The sequence below is a fragment of the Chiloscyllium plagiosum genome, chromosome 11 (genome assembly GCF_004010195.1).
Source record: "Chiloscyllium plagiosum isolate BGI_BamShark_2017 chromosome 11, ASM401019v2, whole genome shotgun sequence".
In the NCBI taxonomy this organism is placed as follows: Eukaryota; Metazoa; Chordata; class Chondrichthyes; order Orectolobiformes; family Hemiscylliidae; genus Chiloscyllium; species Chiloscyllium plagiosum.
In genome coordinates, this window is record NC_057720.1 from 57938602 (window position 1) to 57955488 (window position 16887).

The window sequence follows — 16887 nt, forward strand, 5'->3', positions numbered from 1 at the left end:
AATGACTATTACGTCAGCATATCTGCCATTTGCTGGCACACCGATATTTCTCAGACTCTCACTATTTATTGGTTGCCTTGACAATAGTCATGGGCACTGCAACTCAGTAACGATTTGTTGTATGTCTAATTTGAGCCCTTGCATTACTCATTTCATTCATCACTCAAACAGCTTTCTCTTTGGTTCAAGGTAGTTTTACAGCTGCACTGTTTGGAAGCTTCTGAATTTACCCTTTGGTGAGTCAGCCAAAATTCCTTTCCCAGGGTTCATCATTGCAGTTGGCCCTCGGCCCAAAGCAGTTTGAAGTAAAACAGATGGGTCGCCAAGCAAACCAGGCTTCTGGAAATAAAAATGTTAGAAGAAATATATCAGATTTTCTCTTAAATAATTTCTCTTGCTCCATTATGTATCCTGCTTCTCCCTTTAAGGACAGCATGGATACCTTCCAAGAGCCAATCTTCACAGTGGTTTAGAAATATTGCCCCATTGGATAACCCTAAAACACAGACTCCGAGTCCTTGGTCTCATCTCTTTTGGTTCAAATATCAGCTGGTTCTGTCATGTGAAGTCAAAATACTGACTGAAGCTCTCAGTTCAGTTAAGCAATGGATTCTGTCTAGTAACAGTATTATTGTCAGCAAAACTGTATGATCACTACCAGTTACAGGCACATCTGGTCATTACATCGGTTATTACCAGGTACTGCAAGTGACTGCATTACTCTTGGATATAAAGTTCACTTGCAGCACTCTTAGTAGAGTGCAATTTTGATAATTACCATGTGCCAGTGGATCAAGTACCTTCCACTTGGTTCAGCTCAATTTCTCCTACACATTTGTGATCTTTTCTTCTCATTCTTCACCTGTTCATGGGGGATTAGTTATCATGCAAACACTACTGTTAAAGCAAAACTTGCTTGCTGCACCCAGATCCACAAAGTACAGACCACTCTACATTGGAATTCAATTTTGTTTAAATTCACATTGCAAAACAATTTTTGTTTTCTGCAATGAACAATGTGCTGGGGCTACAGGTCAGTATTCAATAAACTGCTGACTCCAGCAAAGCCATTTAAAGCCAAACTGCTTTTGATGCAGAATATTTTAACCTTTTAAACTAGACTTTAAAATCCAGCTGCGTCACACAGGTTTAATGACTTCTAAATGAGTTCATTCTCTCAACAGTCGAAGAGTGTGGTGCTGGAAAAGCACAGCTGGTCAGGTAGCAACTGAGGAGCAGGACAACCAATGCTTTGGGCACAAGCCCTTCATCGGGAAATGAGCTAATTCTCTCAACAACCTCATTTATGAAATCACAGAGAAGGTAACCTCTGATAATTACCATTAATCTCAGTTTGTTCACATTACACTTGCAAGAGAGGTCACTTCAGTTGCTGCTCCAGGATCAAAATCTCTTGCACCCAGTGGTTTAACCTTTGAAACAAAATTTGCCACAGTAGTTCTGCAATGATTATTCTCCTTAATTAAATTTTCACATCCATCTGTGCTGCCAATATACCTGTCTGTAAAATACAGAATTCTAAAGTTCTTAGTTCTGTGTCCATGACTTGTTCTTTTATAAGGAGAAGGAGAATCATTTTTTAGCAGTGGGTCAAACAACATTTTCAAGGTATCTTGTAACTTAAGCTAAATGACAAAAGCAAGCATTTGGTAACATAACTGTTCAAGTGTTTACCAAGCTGAGTAATTAAAACCAACCAGAGGCCAAAGGCAATTGCCATTTAGAAGAAAATATCCATATCAGCTGTTTCGCAGTTTCATAGCTTTTACAGAAACTAGATAAGACTGAACTTTTTAATGTAGAGTTCAGTGAGAAAGTTAGTGCGCGCCTTTGTCTCAGGGAATGAATGACAGGATCATATTCAATGAAAAGGTAGAAAATCATCAGGAAGAAATGCTTGTAACTTACTTGTCAGTTGAGCAAGAAATTAAAGAGGGAAGCAAGGGGTGAGGTTTCATTGGGGCTACATGTCTGTAACGTGTATTGCTGGTGAAAACCGGCTGAATCCTTTTCACTGTTTATAAATACTTCCAAACTGTCTGATATATAGCTCTGAATTCTTCTCTCCACATTTTTGTGCAATAATTGATGTTCTTTTGTTTAAAGTGACTTTACATCCCCATGTGTATATGCTCAATGAATGATAACCATAGCAAACAAATTGCAAAAATACAACCTATCGTCTAAATCAGGTTTCACTCTGGGTCTAGCTGGTCTTGTATTACACTCAACTGAGATCATAATGAGAGATGGAAATGTGTTGCTGGAAAAGCGCAGCAGGTCAGGCAGCATCTAGGGAAGAGGAGAATCGACGTTTCGGGCATTAGCCCTTCTTCAGGAATGAGGAAAGTTGGTCCAGCAGGCTAAGATAAAAGATAGGGAGGAGGGACTGGGGGGAGGGGCCAGTCGGAAGATAAGACGCTCCTCCTCCGACCGTCGGGTTGTTGTGGTTTGGCGGTGGATGAGTCCAATGACCTGCATATCCTCGGTGGAGTGGGAGGGGGAGTTGAAATGCTGTGCCACAGGTTGGTTGGGTTGGTTCGTCCGGGTGGCCCAGAGGTGCTCCCTGAATCGCTCCGCAAGTAGGCGGCCTGTCTCCCCAATATAGAGGAGGCCACACCGGCTGCAGCGGATGCAGTAGATGATGTGGGTGGAGGTGCAGGTGAATCTGTGGCGGATATGGGAGTTTCCTTTTGGGCCTTGGAGAGGAGTGAGGGGGGAGGTGTGGGCGCAAGTGTTGCACCTCCTGCGGTTGCAAGGGAAGGTGCCGGGAGTGGTGGTTGGGTCGGTGGGGGGTGTGGATCTGACAAGGGAGTCGCGGAGGGAGTGGTCTCTACGGACAGCTGATAGGGGAGGGGAGGGAAATATATCCTTGGTGCTGGGGTCTGTTTGGAGGTGGCGGAAGTGACGGCGGATGATGCGCTGTACATGGAGATTGGTGGGGTGGTAGGTGAGGACCAGTGGGGTTCTGTCCTGGTGGCGGTTGGAGGGGCGGGGTTCAAGGGCGGAGGATTGGGAAGTGGAAGAGATGCGGTGGAGGGCATCGTCGGCCACGTCGGGGGGGAAATTGCGGTCCTTGAAGAAGGTGGCCATCTGTGTTGTACGTATTTTGTACTGGTCCTCCTGGGAGCAGATGCGGCGGAGACGAAGGAGTTGGGAGAATGGGATGGCGTTTTTACAGGGGGCAGGATGGGAGGAGGTGTAGTCCAGGTAGCTGTGGGAGTCGGTTGGTTTGTAGTAGATGTCCGTGAGATCATAATAGCCAAGTAAAGCCACTCTTACCCCAAATTGCCTGCTCCCTCAAAAGGGCCCAATATTAACCTCCCAAATTTCAAGGGATTTAAACATTTATGATGAACACTTAGTTTAGCTACTATTGCCAGATGTGCTTGGACGAAATCAAACACTCAAGCCATTCTTCCTTTTCAAAGATCATTATGGAATGCAAAGATAACGTCCAGTTTCTTTTCTCACCATTCTGCTGCTCTACAAATTTTAAAGTTTACATTCATGATCAAAACCTCAAATATCCTTTCTGTACCTGTAACTATTCTTTTTAAATTTCTACAAACTGTGACCTTAACAAAGGTATCCTTTGTATTTCCCACTAATTCAATCCAACATTGGAGTAGTGTTTATAGACATCTAGGGTCCAAGACCTGGAATTCCCTTCCCAAACTTTGCCACATCTTTCTTTAAAGCCCCACTTTAATACCTCCCTCTTGAACCTATCTAGTCAAATACTTCCTCTGATTTGCGGACATTTTGTTTAATGTTTTCATATATTAACGAGGATGCATAAATCTCTGACAAGATCGCAGAGTAATTTGCATTTCTGTAACACCATCAAGGCAGTAAAGCACACCTAGGGAGTAGTGTATAGTAGTGCTATTAAACAAGATTTGACTCCAAGATGATATTTGGGTAGATGGTGGAAGGAGCATCTTAAAAAGCAAAGAATGCTTATGGCGTACATTTTACAGAAGGAGAGATTTCCAAAGATTCACAAACCTGAGTCCAAAGATTTCTTCACACGTGGGTCCCAAATTGAATTCCCCAACTTGTAGACTTTCTAACCATAGGGGAAATCTCAAAATTCATTCATGCGATTGCAACATTTATTGCCCAACCATCACAGTTCATCTTTGTCAATCCTTTCAAATACTTTGCAGGCTTTAAAAAGATCACTTCGGATTCTTTGAATTTCTAGACAATGCAGCCTGACCTACTCTCTCCCTTAATCCTGCCATCCTAAAAACAAACCTGATGAATTTGGCCAAAGAGGGAGTGCAGCAATACTTTTCCTGAGATAAGGAGACCAAAACTACATAAAGTGCTGTCGAACCAAGCTTCAATACAAATGAAGACTTTGCTATTCCAATCAAATTCTCTTGCGATAAAGCTAACATTCCATTAACCTTTCTAATAGCTTGTACCATGTACAAGTTAGCCTTCAATGACTTATTGACAAGGACACTTAGGTCCCTTTATACATCTACAATTTCTATCCTCTTATCACTTAAGAAATAGTCTCCATATCTATTACTCCTTCCAAATGGACAACCTTTCATTTTTCCACATGATATTCCATCTGTCATGTTCTCTCCCTCTTATAAAGCCTACCTAAATCCTCCAATAGCTGCTCTGCATCTTCCTGACAAAATATTTCTATCTACTTTTGCATCAATCACACGCCTGAAATTATTATATTAACCCCCACATCAAAACCATTGATATTTATTCATTCTTCATAAGAATTTAGCATTTTCTCTACTACTGATGCAAGGCTAGCATGGCTGTAGCTCATTTTCTCTCACCCCCTCCTTAAAAAGTGGGGTGACATTTGCTAGCTTCCAATCAAAGAATCTTTCAAGTTTGAAAGATGTTTACCTGCATGTTAACTATCTTTACAGTTACTACTTTTAATACTCTGGGATGCAAAGTATCACATCCAGGGGACTGGTCAGCTTTCAGCCTCGTTATTTGTCCAGTACACAATCTTAATTTTATTTCCTTCAACTTCTCATTCTCCACAGTAACTTGGATTTCTGAGTCTGGGAGATTTCTTGTACAATCCTCAGTAAATCAGACGTAATAATTATTTAGCTAATCTGCCATGTTGCAATTCTCCTAATACTTTCTAATGGATCAACATTAAAAAACGTAATGTTTGGCTAAAACTAATGCACCTATAGAAGCTTTTACAATCATGCTTTTGCTATATTGCACTCATATTCTATTCTCTTTCCTCATCTGTTGCTCGATTCTACTTTGCTATATTCTTTAAAAATCTCCCAATCTTCAGATTAACTTCTATTTCTGTCAAATTTCTCCGCCTTGTCTTTTAATCTTATAGTCCTTAACCTCCATTGTCAGCCACTGTTGACTGAGTTTTTGTACCATGGAGGAACGCATAATTGCTGAAAGCCATGAAATAGTTATTTAAGGACTATCCATTGTCTTATGTACTTTAATATACTCGCCAATCCACCTCAGCCAATTTGTACTTTATGCCTTCATAATTTCTCAAAGTATTCAGATTGAATAAGTGAATAAAGAGAGTGTTTTTTTCCTCTACATTTGCTGCTAGACCTGCTGAGTTCGCCAGCACTGTTTCGGTTTCAGATCTCCAGCATGCATAGCTTTTTGGCTTCATGCTATGGATTTCACTTTAGTTCTGTAAATGGTAATTTTTTAACCTAAAAATGTTCTGTAGGACATTTGGAACAGTGACCTGAAGACATAATATCCAAGAAAGTATGTAATTTAGTTCAGTACCTAGCAGGATGCAAAGTTAATTGATGAAAAGTTTACAGTATTAAATTCATGGCTCAAAGACAAGAGAGACCAGAAGTAACTCAGATAGTTTTTCTTCAGTTTTGAATAATTAGGAATTCAATTAGAGATTCTTCTGCTAGAAGAAAACTAAGTTCTCAATTTAGGACAACAGTAACTTAACCAGAAGGGTTCCAATCTGTGAAGTCTTGAAGTTGAGAGTTTGCACAGAAGTTTTCAAGTTGTCAGAGCTAAAAAGATGTTCAAGTCACCAGATTTGGGAGGAAGACTCAAAAGCCTCAACAATTCAAGGAGAATTGGAGTCAGTCATGTCAGAAATTAAGAATAGTTGAGATTGTGATAGTTCTCCAGGATCGAGTATCTGTAGAAAATCTGGATGTAGGTTTGCTCGCTGAGCTGGGAGGATCATTTTCAGATGTTTTGTCACCATACTAGGTAACAGGACCCACTCTCAATAGTATCCTTAAATACAGGTGAGGAAGGACACCACTTCGACTGGACAACACATCCACCCTCGGACAAGCCAAACAGAAACACGCACGAGAATTCCTAGAAGCATGGCATTCCAATCGGAACTCTATCAACAATATGCTGACTTGGATCCCATTTACTACCCCATGACAAGAACGGAAAATGACCTCACCACAGGAAATGACATCACCAATCCAAGGAAACCTAAACACAAATAGAAAGCGAACTATGCCACCAGTGCTTCATCCAGATGCTCACTAATGTTACCTAGTATGGTGATGAAATGTCTGAAAACATACCTTCCAGCTCAGCGAGCAAACCAACATCCGGAACCTTAACCCGAGCTACAAATCTTCTCAAAACTAGTTACCTGTAGAAGATATTGTTGGGGAACAGGTTGAATTTTTGTTTTGCTCCTTATGTCAAGGGATTTCTAAGCATATGATTTTATTTCTTTAATCCTTTGGTAATTAACTTGTTTTTGTTTGCTGTAAGTTTACTTCAGGGGATGACGTTTGGTACCAAAATCACAGAAATGGCCCTGCATTGGTAAGGGGCACGGTCAGCACGAGGTCAGGTCCCCCGACATACAGTGATGCAGCCCTAAACAAGCATGTGGACCATGAAAGCTGCAAACTCTCAAATGAGGCAGGAGTAAAACATACCCTGCCTCTGAGAATAGCCAGAAACGTTTTCCCTCTTCGTTCTATTAGATTCCCTAGAGTGTGGAAACAGGCCTTTCGGTCCAACAAGTCCACACTGACCCTCCGAAGAGTAAACCACCCAGACCCATTCCCCTACATTTACTCCTGACTAATGTACCTCACACTATGGGCAATTTAGCACAGCCAATTCACCTAACCTGCACATCTTTGTATTGTGGGAGGAAACCGGAACACCCGGAGGAAACTCACACAGACACGGGGAGAATGTGCAAACTCCACACAGTCGCCCGAGGCAGGAATCGAATCCGGATCCCTGCCGCTGTGAGACAGCAGTGCTAACCACTGAACCTTTACAGCCTGAAGGTGATTTTTTTTTCTGAGCTGCTCTGGGCTTAAGAGGTGGATTATATCCAGTACACACCACCTGTATCTCAGGCGGAGTTTAAGTAACTGGATCTGATGCAAAAGCACCCCAGGAGAGGCTACACGAACATGCCTACTTCCCCAGACGTAGATAGGGAGAGGTGTAGTGATCATAACAAGGTCAGCGAGGTGGACCTTATAGAATGAGTTCCCTAACTGGACCAGGTTAACAGTCCCTATCAGGGAACCCTGGCTGACAGACATAAACAGAGTCAACAGTTCTGCTCTCAGAGCTGGCTCTGAGGAAGCCAGACCAGTGACAAATATTATGCTCATGTAAATAAAGGTGATTTAGTAATAGGATACCAGCCTCTGAGGAGCTAGTTCAGGGATCATCTTAGAGTAAGAAGTGGCCCATGTAAGACAGATGAGGAGAACTTTCTTCCAGTGGTTGGTGGATCTGTGAAATTCTTTTCCACAAAGTGCTGTCAAGGCTGGCTTGCTTAGACTATTCAAGGCTGGGAAACAGATTTTTAATCAGGAAGGGAAATCAAGGGTGGGGGCATGGTGGAGTTGAGGATTATCAGATCAGCCATAATCTCACAAAGGCAGGACAGACTCGAGAAGTCGAACAGCCTACATTTTATCATTTCATGAATTGCAGGTGCGCAGGAAGGTTACATACCATTATGTAGAGTTGAATTAAAGAGAGACTTGAGAATTGAGAAATTGCAGTGAGCTGTGCAACAAATCTTTATAAAAGGAACTGATACTATCTTGCTAAATGACCCGGTTGGTTCAAAAACATTGGCCTTACCAAATGTGGTGAAACAACCACGAAGTAAAAATGATATGCTACAGGAGGAACTTTCATGGAGTGTTTCTTTACTGTGTTGTACCTATGTCCCAGGCCTACAGATTTAGAAAGGAAGACAGGAATAGCCTGTGAAAAAGAGATGACTTCAAAATTCATTTTTGATTTTTCAAATATTTAACAGAACAAAGAACAAGGCCAGCAGGCTTAGTCTATCTTCTTTAATAGAAATGCAACAAATGGATCCTACATTGAGAAAATTATCAAAAATTGAAGTCACATGGGATCCACAGTGAGCTGGATATTGAACTGGCTTAGTCATACGAGTAACTTGGGCATACAGTAGTGGTGAAAGAGTGATTTCCTGACTAAAAATCTGTGACCAGTGGTGTTCTGCAAGAATCAGCGCACAAAACAAACCTAAAAATCTTAGCAGCACCCCTCCTCTCTAGATATATTCTTCAGCCAGGATGATCAAGACAGTAATCTGAGTATAGACTTGTCAAGGATCTTCTGAAAACACCTTTTCATACTTACCTTACTAAAGGAAAATCTCATGTCCAAACATTAAACACTATCTGCCATATTCTTGCCCACACATTTAACTCAGTACAACATAGTTTCAGCCTCTTTGAAGTCTTCTCAATGCCCATTTCCTATGTTTATTCTATTGGCAGCCAACAATGTTATACTGCAACTTATCTCATTGCCCTCTTTTTTGAGGGAACGGGGTGTGGCAGCAGTACTGAGGGGCGTGAGTAGTAGCAATGTAAGATGGGATACCATGCATTCACTCTCATCTAAGTCACTGATGTAAACTGTGCAAAGTTGAAGGCCTAGCAGAGACCCCTGTGGAACTCCACTAATCACATCCTACTAATCAAACAAAGACTCATTTCTGCGCTTTCTACTTTCCTCCATGTTATCCCCTACACCGTGAGCATTTATTTTCCGTAATAACCTTTAGTGTGTGTTATGGATCAGGCCAGACCCCACAAACACTTCAAGAAAGTAGCCCAGACCCTAACTTTTTTTGTTCTAAACAGGTGTATAGTGGATATTCCAGGAGATGCAGCTGGCCCAACCACAGTTTTAAACAAAACAGAATTTATTTGCAAGATTACTGAATGAAACAGAAATTTTAAAAAATAGAACAACCACCTATCAGAAAATCCAGATTATCCCAACTTAACGATGCTATTCCAAAAACTTGCAACAGACCCCATAAAAATCCCTTGGCAAAAAAGATCAAATCAACACAGGGTCTTACAGGAGAGATGTCAGAGAGATGGCCGAGACATTCAACATGGAACACCTTCTTCCACGTAACAGTTTCTTTGTCCAGCAGCCTCAAAACAAACCTGACTGCTTGTTCAGAACAGCACTGCTAAAACCCAAACCAAACCAGAGAAAAGCTGAGCTGGGAGAACTAGCCACTCCTCTTTCATTGTACAAGTGTTTTTTTTATATTTAAAAGCTACTAGTACATCGCATCCCAGACATTTTGAAACCTGTGACTTTACAACCTCCTGAAAAAAAAACCAAGGTCAACTTAACCTTGTTAAAGGAGCAGCATCATCACATACGGTACCTTACCAAATACCTTATGGAAGTTCAAGAATAGTAGATCAACAGGCATTCCTGTACTCTCAAGCACTTTACTCCCACAAAGAACTCTAATAAGTTGTTTAAATGGGTTTCCTTTTATGCTCTGAAGGAGGGCTACTCAACCCAAAACATTAACTCTCACTGCTCTCCACAGATGCTGCCAGACTTGCTGAGCTTTTCCAGCAATTTCTATTTTATGTCTCTGATTTACAACATCTGCAGTTCTTTTGGTTTTCCTTTGATGAAACCATGCTGACATTTCCTAATGAGGTCCTACTCAGTATACAGCTATAATCTTTTTAAATCGATCAACTCCAATATTTTCCCCATGACAGACATCAAGCTAACTGGCCTGAAGTTTTCTTTTTCTGCCTTCCTCCCTCCTTGAATAGGAGTGTTACATTGCTATTTTCCAGTCAGATGGAACCTTTCCTGAATCTGAGAAATTTAGGAAAATTAACACTAATCTTATTAATAATTCCCAAAGACCTCCAGATGTGGAATCCATCTGGACCTAGAGACTTTTCAGCCTGCAACTCTATTAGTTTGCTTCATACCACTTCTCTTATGATTGCAATTTCTTCAAGTTCCTCTCTTCCTTCCTCCTGATTTAGAGCTATACATGTAATTTTTTTGTATCCCTTTAGTGAAAACCGAAACAAAATATTATTCATTTCATTCACTGTTTCCTTTTTATCTATTAACTCCCCATTATAATTGCTGCTGGCTCTGTCTCCAAGAATGCACTACTTACTTTGTACATACATGCTGTAATTCTTAATTTCTCATTCTATTTTCTCCCTAATGATTTTTTCAATCGCAAAAATTCTTCCAATCCTCAAGATTAGTACTCATTTAGGCAACATGATGCTCTTTTAACCTAATATTATACTTAGCTTCCACAGGAATGATAGTTAGATGTCTTCTGCTTTAGAGATTTAATTTCTTAAATAAATGTTTATATTTATTGAAAATCCACCATTACAAAACCATTATCTTTTTTAATTGAACTTTTCCAATCTACTTGAGGCAAATCAATCCTCGGGCTTTTGCAATTTTTTGTTTAAATTTAAGATCCTGGTTTTGCACTTAACCACATCAAAAAAGCCAAATATAAAATTCTACCATATAATCAACATTTCGCAGAAAATCTGTTATGATATCAATACTTACTAACCCTGACTGCCTGTTTTTTGCTTTGATCAAAGATTACATATTTAAAATCCAGAAAATCTCAAGTAAAAGAGTTATTCATCACCAGCTTCCTTTAAAGGAAGGAACATTTTGTGGTGTCTGAAAAAGTTACTTTCAAAAGATTAGGAGCTTCAGAATTGATATTTTTAAAAATATTGTTGGTTCAAGAATGCAGTCTCTGAAGAGCTATGACAAATATAAACTGTTTGATTTTTTTCAATTTAGAACAAGACCAAAAGGTTGACGCTTTATCACTTGTATACAAGAGGATACTGACACATTGTGAAAGGCATTTGTTAGACAGGGCTGGTTAATTTTCTAGTGCATTATCAAAATTTAGCTGAATCTTAAGGCAAGAATAAGCACTTCAAGATATTGAGAATAGGAAGTCATTATTATGATCACCAAGAGCAAAAATGATTTTAGGAGAGGTTTAATTATATCCCAAAACACACTTATCTGAAGCTGGCAAGTAACAAAAATTAGTTTTAAAAAGACAATGAATTACTATTCGCTCCCCCACCCCGCCCACATCTGTTTATATAAGAGTCAGAGGATGATAATGTCTTGTGTGACCACACTGTCACTTTAAAAAGGTTATTTAGTCCAGGGTTTTTTTTTTAAAAGAGAGGTTGTAACGGCAGAGGTGCCAAAATGGCTACTGGAGATGGCCTAAGTCGATAGTTTGAGGCCTTTAGTCTTTAAAAAAAAAAATTGTAACAATGGAAGGGAAGTGGCTGATTCTTTCAGATCCAGGCTTGCTAGTTTTTAAACCGTAGCAGTTAAAAGCTTTTACAGTCCCAGACGGGTTGGAGTTTCAGTAAAATGATTCCTCGCTGCTACTTTCTGAAATCTCATGATGCGTTTTCTCCTGTACCAGAGGGCTGCATGTAAGAATCGATGTCTGAATTTACCTTTTTGCCAAGGGGTATATTTATGGGATGTTAGAACAGTTAATTAGTGATAAGTACCATATCCATTATTCGGTTAAGCTTTCCAACAGTTAAGTTATTCTAAATTCCTCTTTCTTTTGTTTGCATTTTAACCATAGCATTTAAATAAATTGTTTTGCTTAAAATCAAGTGGTTTGACCAGTTGCATCACATCTGGAACACACCTTTCACATCTACCTTCAAAATACAAAAAAGTCAGTACCTAGGCACAGTGGTTAGCACTGCTGCCTCACAGTGCCAGAGACCCGGGTTCAATTCCCGCCTCAGGTGTGGAGTTTGCACGTTCTCCGCGTGTCTGCATGGGTTTTCTCCGGGTGATCCGGTTTCCTCTCAGTCCAAAGATATGCAGGTCAGGTGAATTGGCCATGCTAAATTGCCCATAGTGTTACGTAAGGGGTAAATGTAGGGGTATGGGTGGGTTGCGCTTCGGCGGGTCGGTGTGGACTTGTTGGGCCGAAGGGCCTGTTTCCACACTGTAATGTAATCTAATCTAATCTAAAATCTAGGTTACCTTCTTCTTAAAATATTTTAAGGGGTCTGGTCTGGTCCATAACACATGTAGAACAGAATTCTCCATCACAGGAATAAAATACAAATATGTAAAATTGTCATAAGACTTAAACATCTGTGTGCATCTAAAAAGTATGGCAAACTCAATGTCTGAAAAATGTAAATGAGACATCAGCGGGTGGTTCAAAAGTTTCCTTCCTATCTCCCCCAGCTGATAACCCTGCCAACACATTCAATCAACTTTACGCAAAGGCCATTGCATTTACCTGCAAGACCTGCGCAATTATGCTAATGCACAAGTTTATGCATTCAGGAGAAATGGGTGAGTGGCAAGAACAAAACAGCACCGAGAACTAACATAATAATATAAATACAGTTAAAAATTTGAGATTATGTCAGCTATAATCTAAACAATAACTCACATTGTTGATTGCTGGATTCTCCTTGTTTACGAGCATCTGTTGTGCTGCCTGCATTCGCATTAGATTCTGAAACAGTCCATTTCCCAACACAGCATTCTAATAAGAAATTAAAATGAAATTGGACACACAACACAGATGACATGTAAACCAAATTAATCCAAGTCTTATAGTAACATAGCATAGGAACAAAACTTTGCTTGCAGCCAGAGGTCAAGGAATAAGGCCATAAGAAATAGGGACAGAAGTAGGCCAGTCAGCGCCTTAAGCCTACTCCCCCATTTAGTAAGATTACAGGATTGAACCAACATTCCTCATTTCCACTTTCCTGCCCTTTTCCCATAAGCTGATTTCCTTTATAATCAAGGATCTGTGTCAACTTTAAATATACACAAGGACGCTATCCCCACAGCTCTCTATGAAAATGAGTTCCAAAGACTCAAGACCTCAAGATATTCTTCTGTCTCAATCTTAAATTGGCACCTCTTAATTCTGAGACTATGCCCTCTGGCCCTTGACACACTCGGGAAGAGAAACATCCTCAGCATTTACCATTAAACCTCTTCAGAATCCTGTGTTTCAATGAGATCACTGCTCATTCGTCTAAATTCCAGTGAGTACAGTCCTAAAGTATTTAAACTTTGCTCGTAAGACAATCCCTCCACACCAAGGATCTCCTTAGCGAAGCTCCTCTGACCTGCCTCCAATAACATGATATTTTTCCTTAAATAAGGGGACGAAACCTGCTCAGTGTTCCATGTGTGTGCTCACCAGCACCTTGTAAAGCTGCAGGAAGACTTTCCTGCTCTTCAACTCAAAATAAGGACCAACATTCCATCAGCCTTTCTGGCTACCTGCTGCACCTGGTGTGCTAGCTTTGTGCTTCATGCACAATAACCCCAAAGTTCCTTTGTGTTGCAGCTTTCTGCAGTCTCCCTCCATTTAAATAACATCTTGTTCTTTTGTTGTCTTCAAAAATGAGTAACATTTTCCCACATTATACTCTATTTGCCAACTTTTAGCCCGCTTATTTAACCTAGAATATCATTCTGAACTGTTTGTATCCCTCTCAAGTTGCCTTTCCACCTACTTGCGTTCTGCTAGTTTGGCTGCAGTACAATCATTCCATCCCTCCAAGTCATTAACATATATTGCAAACAGTTACAATCCCAGCACTGATCCCTGTGGAATGCAACTCATTCAGGTTGGAAACGTGCAACAAGTACCCCTTATTCCCACTCACTATTCCCTGGTCATGACCAACTCTCTATCCAAGCTATCCAACACCATGGGCTCTTAGTACAAACTTTCGTGAAGTATCTTGTCTAGTACCATCCCAAATTCCAAGTACAACACATTTATTCACTCTGGTTCAGACTTCAAAAAACTCCAAATTAATCAGACACCATTAGTCTTTCATGAAGCCATGCTGACTCTACTTGATTAGACCATGATTTTCCAAAGTTCTGCTATTTGTTCCTTAAGTAACAATTCCAATACAATTGATATTCAGCTAATTAGCCAATAGTTAGTTACCCACTTTTTGCATCCACCCTTTATGAACAGGGTTGCCACATTAACTGTTTTTCAGAATCCATTTTAGAAAATTGCAACTAAGGCATCCACTGTCTCTGTAGTTACTTATTTTACAATCCTAGGATGCAGGGCCAGGTAACTTACCTGCCTTTAGCCCTATTAGTGTGCCGAATACCACTACTCTAGTAATGGTGATGGTCCTCAATTCCTTCCCCATATTCTTTAATATTAACGGGGTGGTCGAAGGATGTTCCCTGCAAAGACTGATGCAAAATCTCTGTTTAACTCCTTATTGTTTCCTTGTTCCCAAAAATGGTCTCCCAGTTTCATTTTCTGAATGGATGTTCATTTTGACCTCTCTATTCTTAGATATTTAAAGAAACTCGTCATTTTTTAAATATTCCCTCACTAGTTTGCCCTCAGTTTATTTTTTGTCTTCATAATCTTTTTAAATCTTCTGAGCTTCTGAATTTATCCCAATCTTCAAGTCAATTACTGACTTTGGCTTTTTCTTTCAGCATACTCTTAACCTCTTTGGCTAGCTTATGGAGGAGAATGGAAAAAAAACGACCAAGATGAAAGAGCAAAATTAAGAACTCTCAGTCACAACTGTTCATTAATGATTCACTGACTAATGATTAGATGAAGGAAATGGGCCAGAAGGTACGTGATTTTATACTAATCCCACATCATATGGTATACTGATATTCACTCAGCATGTAATTAAATGAAAACTTCTTGGATAGAGAGGAGGCGGGTGAGTGAGAAGGCAGGAGAGAAGGGGTGGATGGGAGCCAATGAAGGAAGAATGGCAAAATATTTCACTACAGGTGAAAATGTACTTCAGACTTCAAGGAAAAAAAACTTCTTTTAAAAAAACTTTCTGACACCATTGCACATGTCGCTATGCGCACATTTTGATCAAGATACACATTCGTGCTGGTCAAAATTCGTCGTCAGGTAATAGCTCTAGTCTTGGATCATATCTCCTCCCAGTCAGCAGTATTGTTAGAGTGGCCTACAAGGAAATATAAGTGCATCTCTAGGCAAGCAAGAAATTAGCCATTTGAGAAAACAAAGCCATTATACCAATTTTTCTTCGTGGCAGAAGAATTCTTCAAAGAAAAACAGATTCTTGGGGGTTTCGTGAGTAATTAAAGAAATAGATATTTTCCTCCCTAGCCAAGCATGGGAATTGACAAAAGAGCATTGCATAAGAAGGGACAGAAGGCAATTACCAAATGGTTGGCAGAACAATTTTAAAGTGAATGTTTCATTTTGCAATCTAATTTTGTTATTTACAAAATTGCATTGGGATCAATTAAATTGTCCATTGGATATTACATAAATGAAAAACAGGACTTCAGTATTGCAGGAAAAAAAATTGTTCAAGCTTTTGTCTTTCACTCATCAGGACAATCCAGAAGAAATCCCAAAGTAAATGGAAAACAATATTTAGTGTAGAAATGGAGTGCACTGCCTGGTTGATGCATTGCCATGGAGCTTGAACCAGTTAATGATGACTGACAGTTAAATAGCAGGTTTTTGTTTCAATTTTAAACCAGTCAGGTTGACTGTCTCAGACGTTAGTCTGAGAAGTGGCCATCACCTATTTTACTGCATTGCAACAGGAAAAATGAATAGATTTTAAAAAGGAGGGCTTTGTGTATTAATGTTATTATACACACAATATTAAGTACACACAAGCGTGCTATAATGCAAGGCCAACTGATAATCCTAAATTGGATATTAGCATAATTTTCCACACATGCAGGATTATTTAGCAAATGCCCAATTGGGGAAGTGGAATAACGTCATTCTATAGGGTAAGGATCAGATCATTTCTGGCTGTCTACCATACCAAACAATTAACAGGCTTAACGCCATCCCGTTAAATCCTGAAAACTGCCAGTCTACCTCAGATTAGGAAGAGTAAGATAACTCAAACATTTTTGAGCAACAGACAAAGTTAGCTGGTGCAGGACAAGCAATGACCACCACTTACAGGATGCCACACAAAAGAAAGACAGCCTGCCTATTACACAAATGAATAATAAAGTAAGTGAATTTTAGTGCTGGTGAGATGCAAGGTATATAGGCCATACACCCCAAAGATTAGTAGTTCGCATCAAAAACATATATTTTTTTTTAAACATAGATTTTCATATCATTAGATATTTGCAAGAAAGGTCTGACCATACTTAACTAGTCTTCTCTTGAAAAACTCAGTGTCCAACATTAGAACATTTCTGCAATTGGGCAAAATTTACAACATAACCGAGTACGCAAAGTATTCTGACCACAACTACTTAGAATTGCCAATAGAACCCATAATGTTGCACTTGGAGGTGCACTGGAAGCTAAGCAGGGTTCTATTCATTGTAACAAAAAGACCATGTAGACAGAGTCATAGAGATGTACAGAATGGAAACAGACCTTCAGTCCAACCCGTCCATGCCGACCAGATATCCCAACCCAATCTAGTCCCAGCTGCCAGCACCCGGCCCACATCCCTTCAAACCTTTGCTATTCATTTA

The 16887-nt window shown here is 39.9% G+C and overlaps 1 protein-coding gene across 1 annotated transcript in view; it reads right to left on the minus strand.

Annotated features, from left to right (window-relative positions):
- Positions 1–16887, minus strand: part of raver2 (ribonucleoprotein, PTB-binding 2) — a 107301-nt gene that overhangs the window by 49853 nt on the left and 40561 nt on the right. The window contains exons 7-8 of the mRNA XM_043699444.1: positions 12818–12913; positions 231–339 (exon numbers count right to left, since the gene is read on the minus strand). Coding sequence (XP_043555379.1) covers positions 231–339; positions 12818–12913 — 205 coding nt within the window. The remainder of the gene's footprint in view (positions 1–230; positions 340–12817; positions 12914–16887) is intronic.